Source organism: Ascaphus truei, chromosome 4, assembly GCF_040206685.1.
Source record: "Ascaphus truei isolate aAscTru1 chromosome 4, aAscTru1.hap1, whole genome shotgun sequence".
Taxonomy (NCBI): Eukaryota; Metazoa; Chordata; class Amphibia; order Anura; family Ascaphidae; genus Ascaphus; species Ascaphus truei.
Genome location: NC_134486.1, coordinates 343901911 through 343915509, shown reverse-complemented (window position 1 = coordinate 343915509; position 13599 = coordinate 343901911). Strand labels below are relative to the sequence as shown.

General features: G+C 40.3%; 1 protein-coding gene across 3 annotated transcripts in view; it reads left to right on the top strand.

The window, feature by feature from the left end:
* Positions 1–13599, top strand: part of MCPH1 (microcephalin 1) — a 321427-nt gene that overhangs the window by 133180 nt on the left and 174648 nt on the right. For all 3 annotated transcript variants that reach the window (XM_075598207.1, XM_075598208.1, XM_075598209.1), the window contains exon 12: positions 7433–7510. In XM_075598207.1, the coding sequence (XP_075454322.1) occupies positions 7433–7510 (78 nt within the window). The remainder of the gene's footprint in view (positions 1–7432; positions 7511–13599) is intronic.

Below are 13599 nucleotides of genomic sequence, written 5' to 3'. Positions count from 1 at the left end.
CTCACACACGCTCACACCCTAGCAGGACACACGCCTCACATTTTCACATCACTTATGTCACCAAAATATACATTGTACTGTGGTGTGTTTACAATAAACCATTTTTATACAACATCGTATTACATTTTCTTCCATCTTTCTTTTCAACATTATTATCCAAACTTTACAACAAATAGTCACCTATTGTTCCACGATTTATAAATAATTCTACCTATTATGGATTTACATCCCGGGCAACGCCCGGTATATCAGCTAGTATTATTATAAAAATAAAATGTTATGGCAAATATTTATTTATTATACTGTTCTGTTACTGGTCTATCAGACTTTCAACAATGAAAATATTATGTGCTGTTGAGTTGCTTAACTTGCTTAATTATTTTTTTTTATTACATGTTTTTTACCAGGAAATAATGCATTGAGATACCTCTCGTTTTCATGTATGTCCTGGGCACAGAGTTTTGATGACAATAAAATACATGGTTACATTAGATTTGTAGAATGTTTTTGTACAGCAGCGGACTCCTCTTGAAATGCTTGGAAGGTTGAGCATACTTCCCAGCAACTGAAAACTTCCATTCAGGCAGAAGAGGTGTGCATCAAATAGCCCACAACGTTATTGCATCACAAAGCAAGTGACAACATGTGAAATATGTTTAAAATGGCAAGTGTGATAAAAAAAATTGTTTTATAGAATGAATATAAATCTGAATAAATTTGGTCAACCCCAATAATATAACAGAAGGCAAAACAGGAAACTGCCCACTACCAATATACTGTAGTGCAATATCCTTAAGTTATCATCAAGTACACCCAATAATACCAAACAACATAGATCTATAGCAATGGCCTCTGTGGTGTCCCCTTATTTTTTTATTTTGTACAATACATATTTGTTCAGACAGAATTAGTAAGAAATGTGAGAGATATCTTTGTCTTCATTGACTTGCATTTGGTTGAGGGAGTGATTTTCGGAGAGAATGTAAGAAAATTTCAATTCTTCTGCATCCCTCCATAACAGCCATTACTTATGGGTAACACCTTTTCCCCACCCCATCTGAGGGTAGGAGAATAACTTGACTTTAAAGGAGTTATGTCTCTTTCTTAGGTCAATTTTCTGATCTTCCCTAAGCTGTTTGGTGACAACTAGTATCTTGTGGTACCAGTTATGTCATTTCCCAGAATCCCTGGTTGCAGTGGAAGCCCTGTTATGCTAAGAGATCATTGTAAAAAGCAGGGTTGCAGACCTGTCTGAGACATGTGAATGTGCTCACAAGTGATATTTGCTGCAAAGATAATAAAATGCATTATATACATAGGTAACTCTCACAGTGAATTTTACCTAGTATGAGAAATACATATGCTCTCCTGTGGTGTAAATCTGCTAGCCCACTCTTCTGGACAGCAGTAAAGTCCATACAATCACTGTTAACTTTATCACAGTGTTAAGTTGGGCAATCACATTTAAGAGTTTGTCATCATAAGGTTGAGGTGATGGGTACTGGGTTTCATCAGGTTAATATAGAAATGCTACATTATTTTTATATAATGCAATTTGTAGAAACCCTCAATCAACCAAAGCTATTCAGTGGTATCCAAAGTTAGGAGTCTTTTGATACTGCGGCTTTAAACACACATTAGTGCAAACAGTGGCAAGCAATTGCTGTGTTGTAGCATTTGATATCCTAGTTGATGATAGACACTTAGCCAGATTAACAACTAATGTCAACACTACTTAAAGCATTGCTGGCATACAATTTTGGAGCAAAGAATACTACAAAGATTACTTCTTCACATTTTTTTTTTTCACCTCATGGACTTGCTTTTGTAGTGCTCTAATTACGATATGAAAATCCATTATGACAAAAATATGTTCTTATCCCATGGACACTTATTTTCTTAGGATATGCATACTTGTATTTTATTTAAAGTTATTGTACCTGGCGTATTAATTAGAACAGTACGTAAGTGTATATGCCATGAAGTTTACAAAATGCAGATATTCACAGATCTATTATAAACATTGTAATAAGTATTGCTGTTCATTAGTCACCAACATATTCCACAACACTATACACTATACAATGCACAATGAAAAATCAAGATATGAAAGACAATACATTATTTACAAATTTAAATGAACACCATGCCAAATATATATTATCACATACTGATTCAAGTAAGCAGATTGCTGATCAGCAGGGCTTACAGTCTGAAGGTAAGAAAACTTTTAGTGTACGTGTCACGGGAGACCAGATGATTTACACCTTTTTACCAGGATCATTCATTGAGCAAATCAAGATAATGAAATGAAGTTTATTCGCACAAATTCACTTACACACAATGGAACACAAAATACAGACGAAAAGATACACTTACTGGGGGGTCGAAAACTAGACTTTCCTAGGTGCAGGGAACTCTAAATAAGAGTTTTACCCTGACCAGGACTTAGCCCGGAATTCCCTGGAACTCAAATCGGCATGAAGTTCCACACGCCACCGCTCCCTTCTCTTCTGAGAACTTGGACTTTCTTGACCGCGAGTTACTGACAATCCTCTGGAACTGAAATCGGCATCAAATCCCAGCTGTGTTTGCTACGTTCGATTTTGAGAACTTGAGCTCAAAAGTCGGGATTTAGAATCAAGCAGTCAGGCTTTTCTGGCTTGAAATCAAAGCTGGTTGCTTTGCTATTCGCGCAAGAGCAACTTTGAAAAGCCCGTCTGCGCTCTTACTATTATAGAACTCCATCTGATTGGCTCACAGTTTATTTATAGTATTCTGAATTTCATTCACAAAACTCAGCAGCCAATCATCGTGTGGGGAAATTCCCACCAGACAATCCGAGCCATGCCAGCTAGAAAAGCCGGGTTAGCGGGAACTCTGAAATTGCAATGGGACATGCACAAGTTTGCCACCTCCGTCCCTGGCTATCTCAATGGCACCCACTGGGACAGACTCTGCCAGGTCTGGCAGAGCATGTGGCTGCCTTACGACTGCCATTGATCTCCGGCCCTGGTCCTTCCCCCGTTGACCAAATGCTTTTCTCACCTCTGGCATCCTCTGACTGCTTTGAAGTCCGATGTCCAGCAGACATACCGGTGCCTATGGATTAGCTTGGGCAGCCTGTCTGGACATGGGTTCTGAATGTAAAAGCACATTACAGTACATTAAATAAATTATATTTGAATACACTAAGGTGTATGGTTTTAATATACTTCTGAGTATCTGAGTACAGGGGATAGACTAAGAAAGATGTTGTACTTTTATTCCTAGCTGCCTTATTCCCCATACTCTATCTTTGGACTCATACTGGACTCTGAGTCCCCCCTCAACCTTATATATGGTTGGGGCACCCACAAACCCTACACTGGTTCCTGACTACCTTAGCACTAGCTGGGGTACCCCCCTTAATCTAGTGAATCCCTCAGCTACAGGGATACCTGTTCATTCCTGTGCCTCATTCTCCTTTCTGGGCTATGCTGAAGCAGGGTACCCTAGTGGTGAGTCGTGCTTGCGTTTTCAAGGGGGAATATTGCCGGGAAAATGTACCTACATGTATCCGAGAATCAGGCATGATTCAGGCATGAACCGACAACTCTGGACCCCAACCTACTAGTCACATTCTGTCGACGGTTCCTCCGCAAAACCCCCCTTGAAATTCATACCCTAGCAATCCCTGCTCGCTGGCATGCCCGGAAAGGGGAAAAATACATAAAATACTTTTATTACAGGTGATGCATTGAAAAGATAAAATGTTTCTGGGCCCAAGAGCTAACTGTCTTGGACCCTTATACACGTATCAGGGGTAACCAAAACGGGCTTAACCTTTATTTGACCGCCAGGTTACCCCCTAACGTCAAAGTAAGTGAGTTACAAAGTGAGAGGTTAGAGAAATCATAGGACTCCATTGGCTTGTGTGTTGTCACTAATAGCGGCGAGGATCCTCTCCTCTGCAGAGGCAGATTTAGTGACTACGTGTAGGAAAAAGATGAAATCATAAAAGCATCAACGGGGCGTCGGTCAAAAGTTACATTTTCAAGGTTCCTTTAATCCAGGGGTTCTCAACTCCAGTCCTCAAGTCCCACCAACAGATCAGGTTTTAAGGATATCCCTGCTTAAGAACAGGTGGCTCAATCAGGGGCTTAGTCATTTTGATTGAGCTATCTGTTCTAAAGCAGGGATATCCTTAAATCCTGCCCTGTTGGTGGGATCCCGGGGTTACGACGATGCTTTCGGGTGAAGTTACCGGTAATGTTTTTTAAAGGGGATTTAAATGGCCTTCCAATAAGAAGCTATAACCGATGATGTTGCAGCTTCCTATTGGACCAAGATTTGGCAGCCACTGCGTTTCACCTGTGGGAGATTTATACCCAGTCACTTCACTGGTGTGTGTATCTACATTAGGGAACCGGGAGTTAGAACTGAAGGTTAAAGATGGTATTCTCTCTCTAGTATCTATGTAACATTTTGAATACGATCTCTGAGGTTCTTTTTATTTTTTTCAGGGGGTAGTCTTTTATTTTATGGTTATTTATAAAGTTAGATTCATTAGAGAGGCTAATGGTAATAGGTACTGAGATATATTACTAATTAATTTGGCTTCTGCTGGACAGCACAAAACTATATCTCAAGTTGTGTATAGCACCTATGATGCACATAAATATTGACTATATTTTATACTATATTTATTATACTTTTAAAAATAAACAATCAGGCTAAATTTTAAGAAGGGCGAGCTACTGTAATACAATGCTAAGTTCAAAGGCTTGTATAGAAGTGTAAGCTATAAACCAGGGGTGTCAAATTTGGTTTGCCATTTATTTTTCAAGAAATGTATTACATTTTAGCAAAGGTTATTAAAAAAATATTACTACTTTTGAGTTTGAATAAAAGGAATATGTTACAGTTAACAGATAAGTTTATTGTGAAGAAAGCAAACTGTGGGGGAGTATGGGATACACTTTCTGGATACTTTGTATTAAATAGAAATAGTGGTGTTAGTCTAGATGCTATAGTGCAGACTAAATAAGTACTTCAGTATTAGGTGACACCTTTTTTTTTATTGGCGCTAACAATTGATAAGACAAGCTTTCAAGAGTTTTTTTTCTCTTCTGGCAAAAGTGATTTACAAAGATGCTGTTAAACACAGATGTAAAATCCTAGATAACAATCTAAGGCAAATGAGGCAGTGAAGGACTGGCAGAGGAATAGTAAATAAACACAGGGCAATAAATTGACGAAAGGATAGTGATAAATAGGACCAAGCATCCATCAGCAGTGTGAAGTGGAGAGGGGGAAGAGGGAGAAGGGCAGCAGGGAGGGGGGGGGGGAGAGAAGGGGATATGTTGTAAAATTAACACTCGAGGAGAAAGCCCATATCAGTTTCAAGGCCTGATCATTTTAAGTTAATTGTTTTCTGTTCTTGAGTGCTTTTAAACATTCCTTTGAGGATTTGTATTCTTTAGTCCTTTATTTCCCAGAATCCCTGGTTGCAGTGGAAACATTGTATGCTAAGAGATAATGGTGAAAAGCAGGGTTGCAGATCGGTCTGAGATGTGAATATGCTCACAAGTGGTATTTTTGTTTGCTACGTATTTGTTTTCATAGTAACTAAATGCTTTACAGAAGGCATTTATGATTTCTAATCTCTAGATGGAACTGTAAACATTTTGTATAAACATGTAACACCCCTTCCCTCCTCCTCAGGGAGATATGCGTGTTAAATGTGTTAAGGTGCTACCTGTTAGGCTCACAAGAGGCCTAAGCCTCCACGCTTGGGGTAGCCTGGGGTGGCTGGTGCAGCATTTGCACCTGTGAGGATCCCTGCGTTGGTGGAATAGCCCCTCACGGGAACCAGTATACCTATTTGGTATACCTCCAATAACCACAATAACAAGAAATATGTACAACCGGGTTTTACTATGATCCCATAGTCTCCAGATAACACAATACAGATCTAGTAACAGTATCCCCCACAAGACTGAAGGTGCACTGGGCACCTAGACCCCGATATCCACAGAACAGTCCCACCCAAATATATGTGAGGGCAGTGCTACCCTCCCGTGGAGTGTTGGTGCACGTGGTGGTACCTTCCTGGCTTACTCAAGTAAACCAGGGGATTTGTAGACCGGCTGCAAGCGGTGTCCCAAGATGCAGGGCTCAAACACAATCCCCTTCTCGCCTTACGTCCGTCCGGTAGTACCGCAGGGTTTTTTCCGCCAGGCCTGGGGAATCCTCACGCTGCGGTTCCATTTGCTCCGCTGAGTCGTCCGCACACTAAAGGGGCAAGTCCCTTACTATGGGCCGGCCCTGAAATACATCTACTACTGTGTAGGGGAAACTATCTGGGGCCTATGGGGAACGGGTCTGGCCCAGTCCAGGGGGCTTACTAGCTCCCCGGACACTACCTCTCCCTTTGCCGACTCCGACAGGAATGCCACGCCGTCTCCTGTCTGCCGAGGATATCCTGAACGAGAGGACCTCCTCCTCTTGCAGCGCCAACCTCAAGATGGCCGCTGCTTTACACGTAGTCCATATGTATGTGGCTGCGCCAACCACAACATGGCCGACACAGCTAACTAAACCCTCCCACGCGACAGGACCACTGCCAGGGAGGAGGCAAGGGAGTGTACCCTGCTACAAACAGTGTAGGCAAATATTTTTTAATACGCATTCACTTCCAATGTTTTGTGTAAATTATGCTGCAATCATTAGGTAAAGGCAAATGGCAAAACATGTATTAATTAAATGTGAATTATTTTCTACAAGGAATAAATTAGTGAACATTTTATTTTAAGTGAGTAATAGTACACAGACATGTTTGTTATTTTACCTGGTACTGTATGTGGGACTGATCATTTGTTTTGCATCAAGTAGCATTAGATTGGTTACTTGTGTTTGTCCGTTCAAGCTGCAGAACAATATACTCATGGTTGGTAGAAAGTGTACAAGATTAGAGTGTAAACCGCTGTTATATAGAGTTTCTTAATTTTGCATCTTGTTTATTTATTTGTATCTCTAGTAGGTTACTGGACATATCACGAGGCAAAATTAATGTATGTCCACGACCACCAGAGATGCCCGGTTCCTGGTATAAAGGCATTTTTTTTTTTCTTTAAAAAAAAAAGAAAGCCACATAGCCACCATGTTTGTAGTAATTGGGCGATCGGGAAAAACTAGAAAAATGGTTTAAATACATTTTTACCGGGATTCTGACGTCCCCTGACTATCTGGGGACCATGGATCAACCTCTGCAAGACCCAAATTCAAGCAAGTTAATTATCAGCAGCATGGATTGCTGCTTTAAGGCATAGTGTAAAGAATGTGCAAACTGACTTTAAACCCATGAATTTTGTTTCAGGACATTATAACAGTAGTATGTAATTGTAATATAAAGGTCCATAGATATTAAGCAATGCTCATCTTATTACAGGTGCTGTGGTCTTTGGAGCATGGACACTGGATTCCAGAGGAACCGTATGAACTGTCAGACCATTTCCCTGCAGCTCCTGTAAGTTTTTAATGCTTGGTTGTATACATTTGATGTATTGGAGTGTCACATCACAGTTGGTTATCTTATCATTTGTTGGTAGAGAGGTTGTAGGTATTAAGTAGGGAATGGAAATCTTAAAGCACATTTTCAACAAACGTCTGAAAAACAACCTATATTATATGGTGCATTTAATTAAAGCAGAGGTGGCCAACCCCAGTCCTCAAGGGCCACCAACAGGTCAGATGTTAAGGATATCTCTGCTTCAGCACAGGTAGCACAATCAGTGGCTCAGTCATTGACTGGAGTTGGACACCATTGAATGAAGGCATTAAGACATTCACTTAATAGGTAAAAAGCAATAATAAATCAGAAGTTTGTCCTGACATTTTATTATAGTATAAAAGTTTATAACGTTTGGGAACTGTAAGTAATATCTTCCATTGATTTGTTTAGAGCTTTGTCGTCTGCGATATAACAATTGTTTTCTGAAGTATGTATGGTGCTTTGATTCTGTCTTTGCTTCTGCATAGTATGAACTCTGGCACAGTACAGCTGGTAAAAATGTGGAATCAGGCCATCATTTTTATTTCTGCATCTTGACTTCATTAGTACTGTACACTGTGAGTCCTTCAGCATCATAAACTGCAAACTGGACTTACATGTGTTCAAGGATCACATTCATTCTTGAAACTGGAGGAACATAGTGTAAAGCTTTTTAATTGATCTCAAGTCCACAATGTACTTTTCATGTGATCACGTGGCTCACCAAAGCTATTGTTTAAATTAAAACTACTAAAACCCTTCTGGATGTAAAATAATTCAATTAAATTTTGTATTTTATGTGCAAATAAGATTTATTTTAATCAGTGCAGCTATGTTGGCTCATTTGCATTGGACAAATATATATTTATTTTTAAATGACCACGCTTTGAAAGTTACATTTGTTTTTTTTAAACACAAGTGGTATGGTACAGAACATAGATTTTTTTTGCGAATTATATTTTTTTAAACAAGCAGTTTTATAATGTTAATCTTATTACGGTCATTGACATTTTTCTCAGTAATGCACATATGTTCCACAAAAGTACTAAATATGTTGCGTGCTTCCTACCGTATTGCCATGTAAATGTAAAGGCTACAAAGCATTGTATTTGATAAAATGTAGAACATGCAGCTACGATACAGCTATATTGTGTACTGCAGACTATAGGCTACATGCGTGAGTTATATGTAGTCTATAGAACTTTCATGAGAGATTACCGCTTTTAATTGCGGAGACCTTCTTTTTCCATCTGCAGCTTGTAATCCTGTTATCTTTATGTAATATCCATGTTTCATAGAGTGATGAGAAACGATACTTGGGATGAGCATTCGGCTTCACTAAGGTGCGATAGGGGTTAGCGCCCATTGATCCTACGAGGACCTGTATCACACTTGATTACGTCTTCACTCTAAGTGCTTTAAAAAATAAATTGTCAGTAAAACCATATATGGGTATGAGAAATAAAGATTAGCAAGAAAAGTAGCAATATAAGTTTTGACATATGGAATTTAGAGATGGAAAAGCATTACAAAGTTTGAAATCAAGAAAGTATGAAGAAGCAGGTAGTGAGGAGTATTAGGGAATTAGTAGTGACTGGAATGCAGTAGAGTAGTAATGTGGGACAGGCCCAGATTCACCAAAGGGTTCTAACCTTTAGCACACACTCCCATTCATTTGAATGGTACAGGAAACACATCATTCATAGATGAGGGATAGAAAGCTAAAAATATGGCAATTAATTTTTTCCCAACTGTTTATTAGGTAATTGTCATGGGGTACAGGGAGAATATGATCATACATTCAATTATATGATATAACATTTTTTGACTTACAGCATATGGGGGGGGGGGTGACAAGTAATATTTTAAGGAAAAGAAGAACATGTTGACGGAAATATGAACAGTTCTGGACTCGTTGGCACACCAGCGGCTTCGCTAAAACTTATCTAAGAAACCAATTGCAGAGGTTGCATTGCTGCTGCTCACCCTCTAATACAGCGTTGCACAAAGTGGGGGGTGGAGATTTTTCTGGGGGGGCCGCGGGCGGTTGCAAGGGCCCCGCGCTCTTCCCCAAGGCATTTAAATTAAATGCCGGGGAATCGTGCGAGGCCTCTGCAACGCTATACTTACCTTGACTCTGCCGGCATCACTCGTGTCCATGGCAACACGGTGTCATGTGACGCCGCGGGGTCATGTGACATGACGTCACATGCGTCAAATGCCGCTGCAGGTCACGTGATGTCACATGACCCTGCGGCGTCATTTGACGCCGTTTCAAGGTAAGGGACGGGGCGCGAGCATCAGCAGGGGGAAGGCAGGGGGCGCAGCTACAAAAAATTGCGCTCCCGTACTCTAATATATCTCACAGTATCAAATCTATTGAATGTTGAGGTAGACCCTCAATTACTAGTGCTGCAAAGCATATGACCCACTTGTGAAAATAAATGCTGCATCCGGATCTATGATGATATTCTGTGTGGGGCTTTTAGCATTAACCCCTAGTTGGAACAAGATCTGGCTAGGAAAATAAGGGATGTCAGGGAAAGGTCCTGGGACCCTCCTAGACCCCTTAATGAATCTAGCAACGTGTGATCAATTGGACCTGGGGCAGCTCCCACAAATATAAATGAGATGTACTCACATCAGTCCATGACTGCTACCGGATCAGTGTGCTCGTTGCTGTAACGAGCACAGTATCAAATCTATACCATGCTCTGGCCTCCTCCCCTCTCTGGAATTAACCATTGCACCCATACTGATGAGAATTTCAGGGGGGGGGTTCCCTCAGGGAAGCCGTGATTTTTTCCAGAGCTAGAATGTACCACACGCTACGTTTAATTGTATTGGTGTCAGGAACCTCTTGCTTATTCCATCTTCCCACTAGAATGATATGCGAGGCTACTTTAAAAGTGCATTTGGATGGGCCCTCTGGAGGTCTCCCTAGCAGGGCGCACCATGGATCTGGTGCGAGGGTCTTGTTATCACCGTACCGACCAAAGTGAACATTTGTTTCCATAGAGGTGCACACACCAGGTGTGTGTTATTGATCCCATTTGCCCATAGCCTCTGAAGCATAGGGGAGATCTTTCTCTGCTAATTGCATGTTATTTAACAGTTAACCACTTTATATACCACTTAAATAGCATCTTGTACGAATTATCTTTGAGAGTTGTACAAATTGAGCTTTTTGCTTCACATACAGTATGATGTTCCACTTGTCTATATCTAATGTTCTGTAACTCCTAATTGTTTCTACCAATTCAACATGTGCGCATATTTGTTGGTATGGTTGCTATTCATTAGTATTTTGTATAACTGTGAGATCAGCCCATACTCTAAATATCTAGACTTGTGTAGAAGTTCAAAATAGGTGATAGAGGAGGGGGCACGAGAGGAATGGATAGACATAACATTTTTAACTTATAGAAAACTGCGGTTTACACATTCCCCCTCTCATTGTGTTGTGTTATAGAAAACTGAACATTTCTGAGGGGAGCAATTTTACTCCGTCCTTTAGATCAATGAAACTCTTGAAATGAGATCCCTCAATGAGGTTATCAACTCTGGTGAAGCCATCTTTAACCCAGATGTCAAAAGGTAGCCTTGACATCCCAGAGGCAAATTGTGGATTGTTGAACAGAGGGTTCATACCCAAGTTCTTTGAGGAGAGGCCATATCTAGATTTGAGTCAGTTTCATAAGGAAAGTGAGTGTTTTATGGTGGGGAAAGTTTGCTGGTCTATTTTTGCGAGATAACCAAATGAGAGAGTTATTACCTGTACTTATCTCGGAGCAGAGATTGTCCTCTATCAATCCAGCCCTCTGAGTTTTATGTAGAATTTCAATGAATGGTATGATTCAACCTAGAGGCTTGGTAATGCTTAAGTGGGTTTGGGACTGCCAGGCCCCTCCCTATCTGAAGGTCTTTGGAAGACCGAGAACTGAACTCTGGGGCATTTGCCATCCCAGATAAAACGTGAAATACACACTTTCAACTCCTTTAGATCTTTAATGAAGACTGGAATGGGCAGAGCCCGAAAAGTAATATAATATCCTGGACAAGATATTCATCTTAACTGATATAAATTTCCCAACCCAGGATATACAGTTCTTTTTCCAGGCCTCCATATCTCTCGTTTATACCTTCGATTAGTTGGGGGTAATTTATACAGAGTGGCAAATGAGCTGGTAATATTAATCCCGAGGTAAGGGAGGGAATCTTCTCAAGAGGAGAATTACAAGTTTACCTGCAAAAGCTTCACTACATCTTTGGGTAGATTTATATTTAATGCCACTGACTTGGATTGATTAATTTTAAATCCTGAAACTGTTCCGAACTTGGATAGAACTTTGGAATAAGTTTGGGAGCAAGGTGAGAGGCCTGGAAACGGCACTCATTAAGCCATTCCTTCTTCCTAGATATGCGACGGAAGAGTACCTGAGACTTTGGAGTTGTAACAAGTATGTGTAAGAGTTGCCAAGAATCATAGAGTATATGACTCAAAATACAGCTTTAGCGTGATTCATATTTTTCTTTGTGTTATGCTAATATGATATATGGTGATATACTGTACCAACATTGCCACTGAATCCCATGGCAACTGTGATTTTCTGAGTCCTACTGGAATATTGTGTTACCTTGTGAGATATGTCACATCTGTAGAAGGAGAGAAGGATGCAGCAGGAACTTGGATAGTGCCTGTTGGAGATAGGCAGTAAATGAGAGAATCAACAGTCAGAAAGTAGAGGAGAGAAGCCTGGATAATTCATAGACACTGTATTTATATTTCAAGAAATTGGTACTGTAAGTAAAAGACCAGAGAATTACTATGATGCCAGCCAGAGCACATCTCTGACAATGAGAGATATGAAGTGAGGTCACTCAATTTTGAAAACGCTTTCATTGTATGAGTGTTTATCAGCATTTTACAGATTGTAGTTCACATGTAACAATAAGACCGGTGCCAAAGCCAATTAGTATTTCATTGACCGTTAATACTGCACCGACACACTTTATTCGAGCAAATACCCGGTATGTACCTGGCAGATACCTGGAATGCGCCGCTCCTCACCTCTGACAAGCCCCGTTGCATTTGCCTTCCCAGCCTGGGTTCATGCCTGGCTGACGGGCGGCTGATCTGTTAAATGATAATGATTAGGATTTAATAGGCTGCAATGCTTCGCGTGTCTACCAGATGGCATAAATTCATGAATTGTAATGCAGTATATATATATATACTGTGCAGTATTGCAGCCAGCGGGAATAAAATGCTTCAATCCCTGCTTGGAAAATAACTCAATGCACTCGGGCAGAAAACAGTCACAAACCTCAATACACCCGGGTATACCCGAATTCGTGGGACTAGCCAAGCTCGAATAAAGTGTGTCGCCAGTGTAGCAGAACACTGATTTGAAACAGATACAGTAATTCTATCATTTCATTCTGTATCATAGGAACGTGCTTGGCATAAATTGTACGAACTTTGTGGGATTTTTTTGTTCCTTGATCTGAATATCTGAATGTAGGATTTTATGACCTTCAAAGTTTGTACAATGTAGATAATCTGCCAAAGTCTGTTTTTATTGTGAGATCCAATGTGTTACTAGAATTCTTCCCTTGAGGGGAAAGGATATCTGATAGTTACCCAAATGTTATCAGCATCATTGTCATTACAACTGCCTATTAAACACACAGGTAAAAGACATGTTTGTCATCACAGATCATTTGGAAACCTTTCCACAAATGAGACTTTAATTCCTGATGTTAACAGGTTTATGGGATCGTAAAATCTGTGCTGTAAGTGCTTGGATACAAAATCATTTTTCAGTTGCCTTAATCGATTTTGCTACGATTTGTGAGAGAAATTGCAACATAAGCATAACAAATTCTAATATTCCTAGGGATATAATCTGTAAAATTAAAATAACCAAATAACATTTGTACACATGTATGAAGCTGCTCTCCTTTTAAGGCCTGGGACCTAGTGAATTTAAAGCTCGCTGAGCCGCGCTGAGCAGATGCACAAAGCCCCTGCATCTGTCATCAGCGCGGCTATAGTTTCTCCC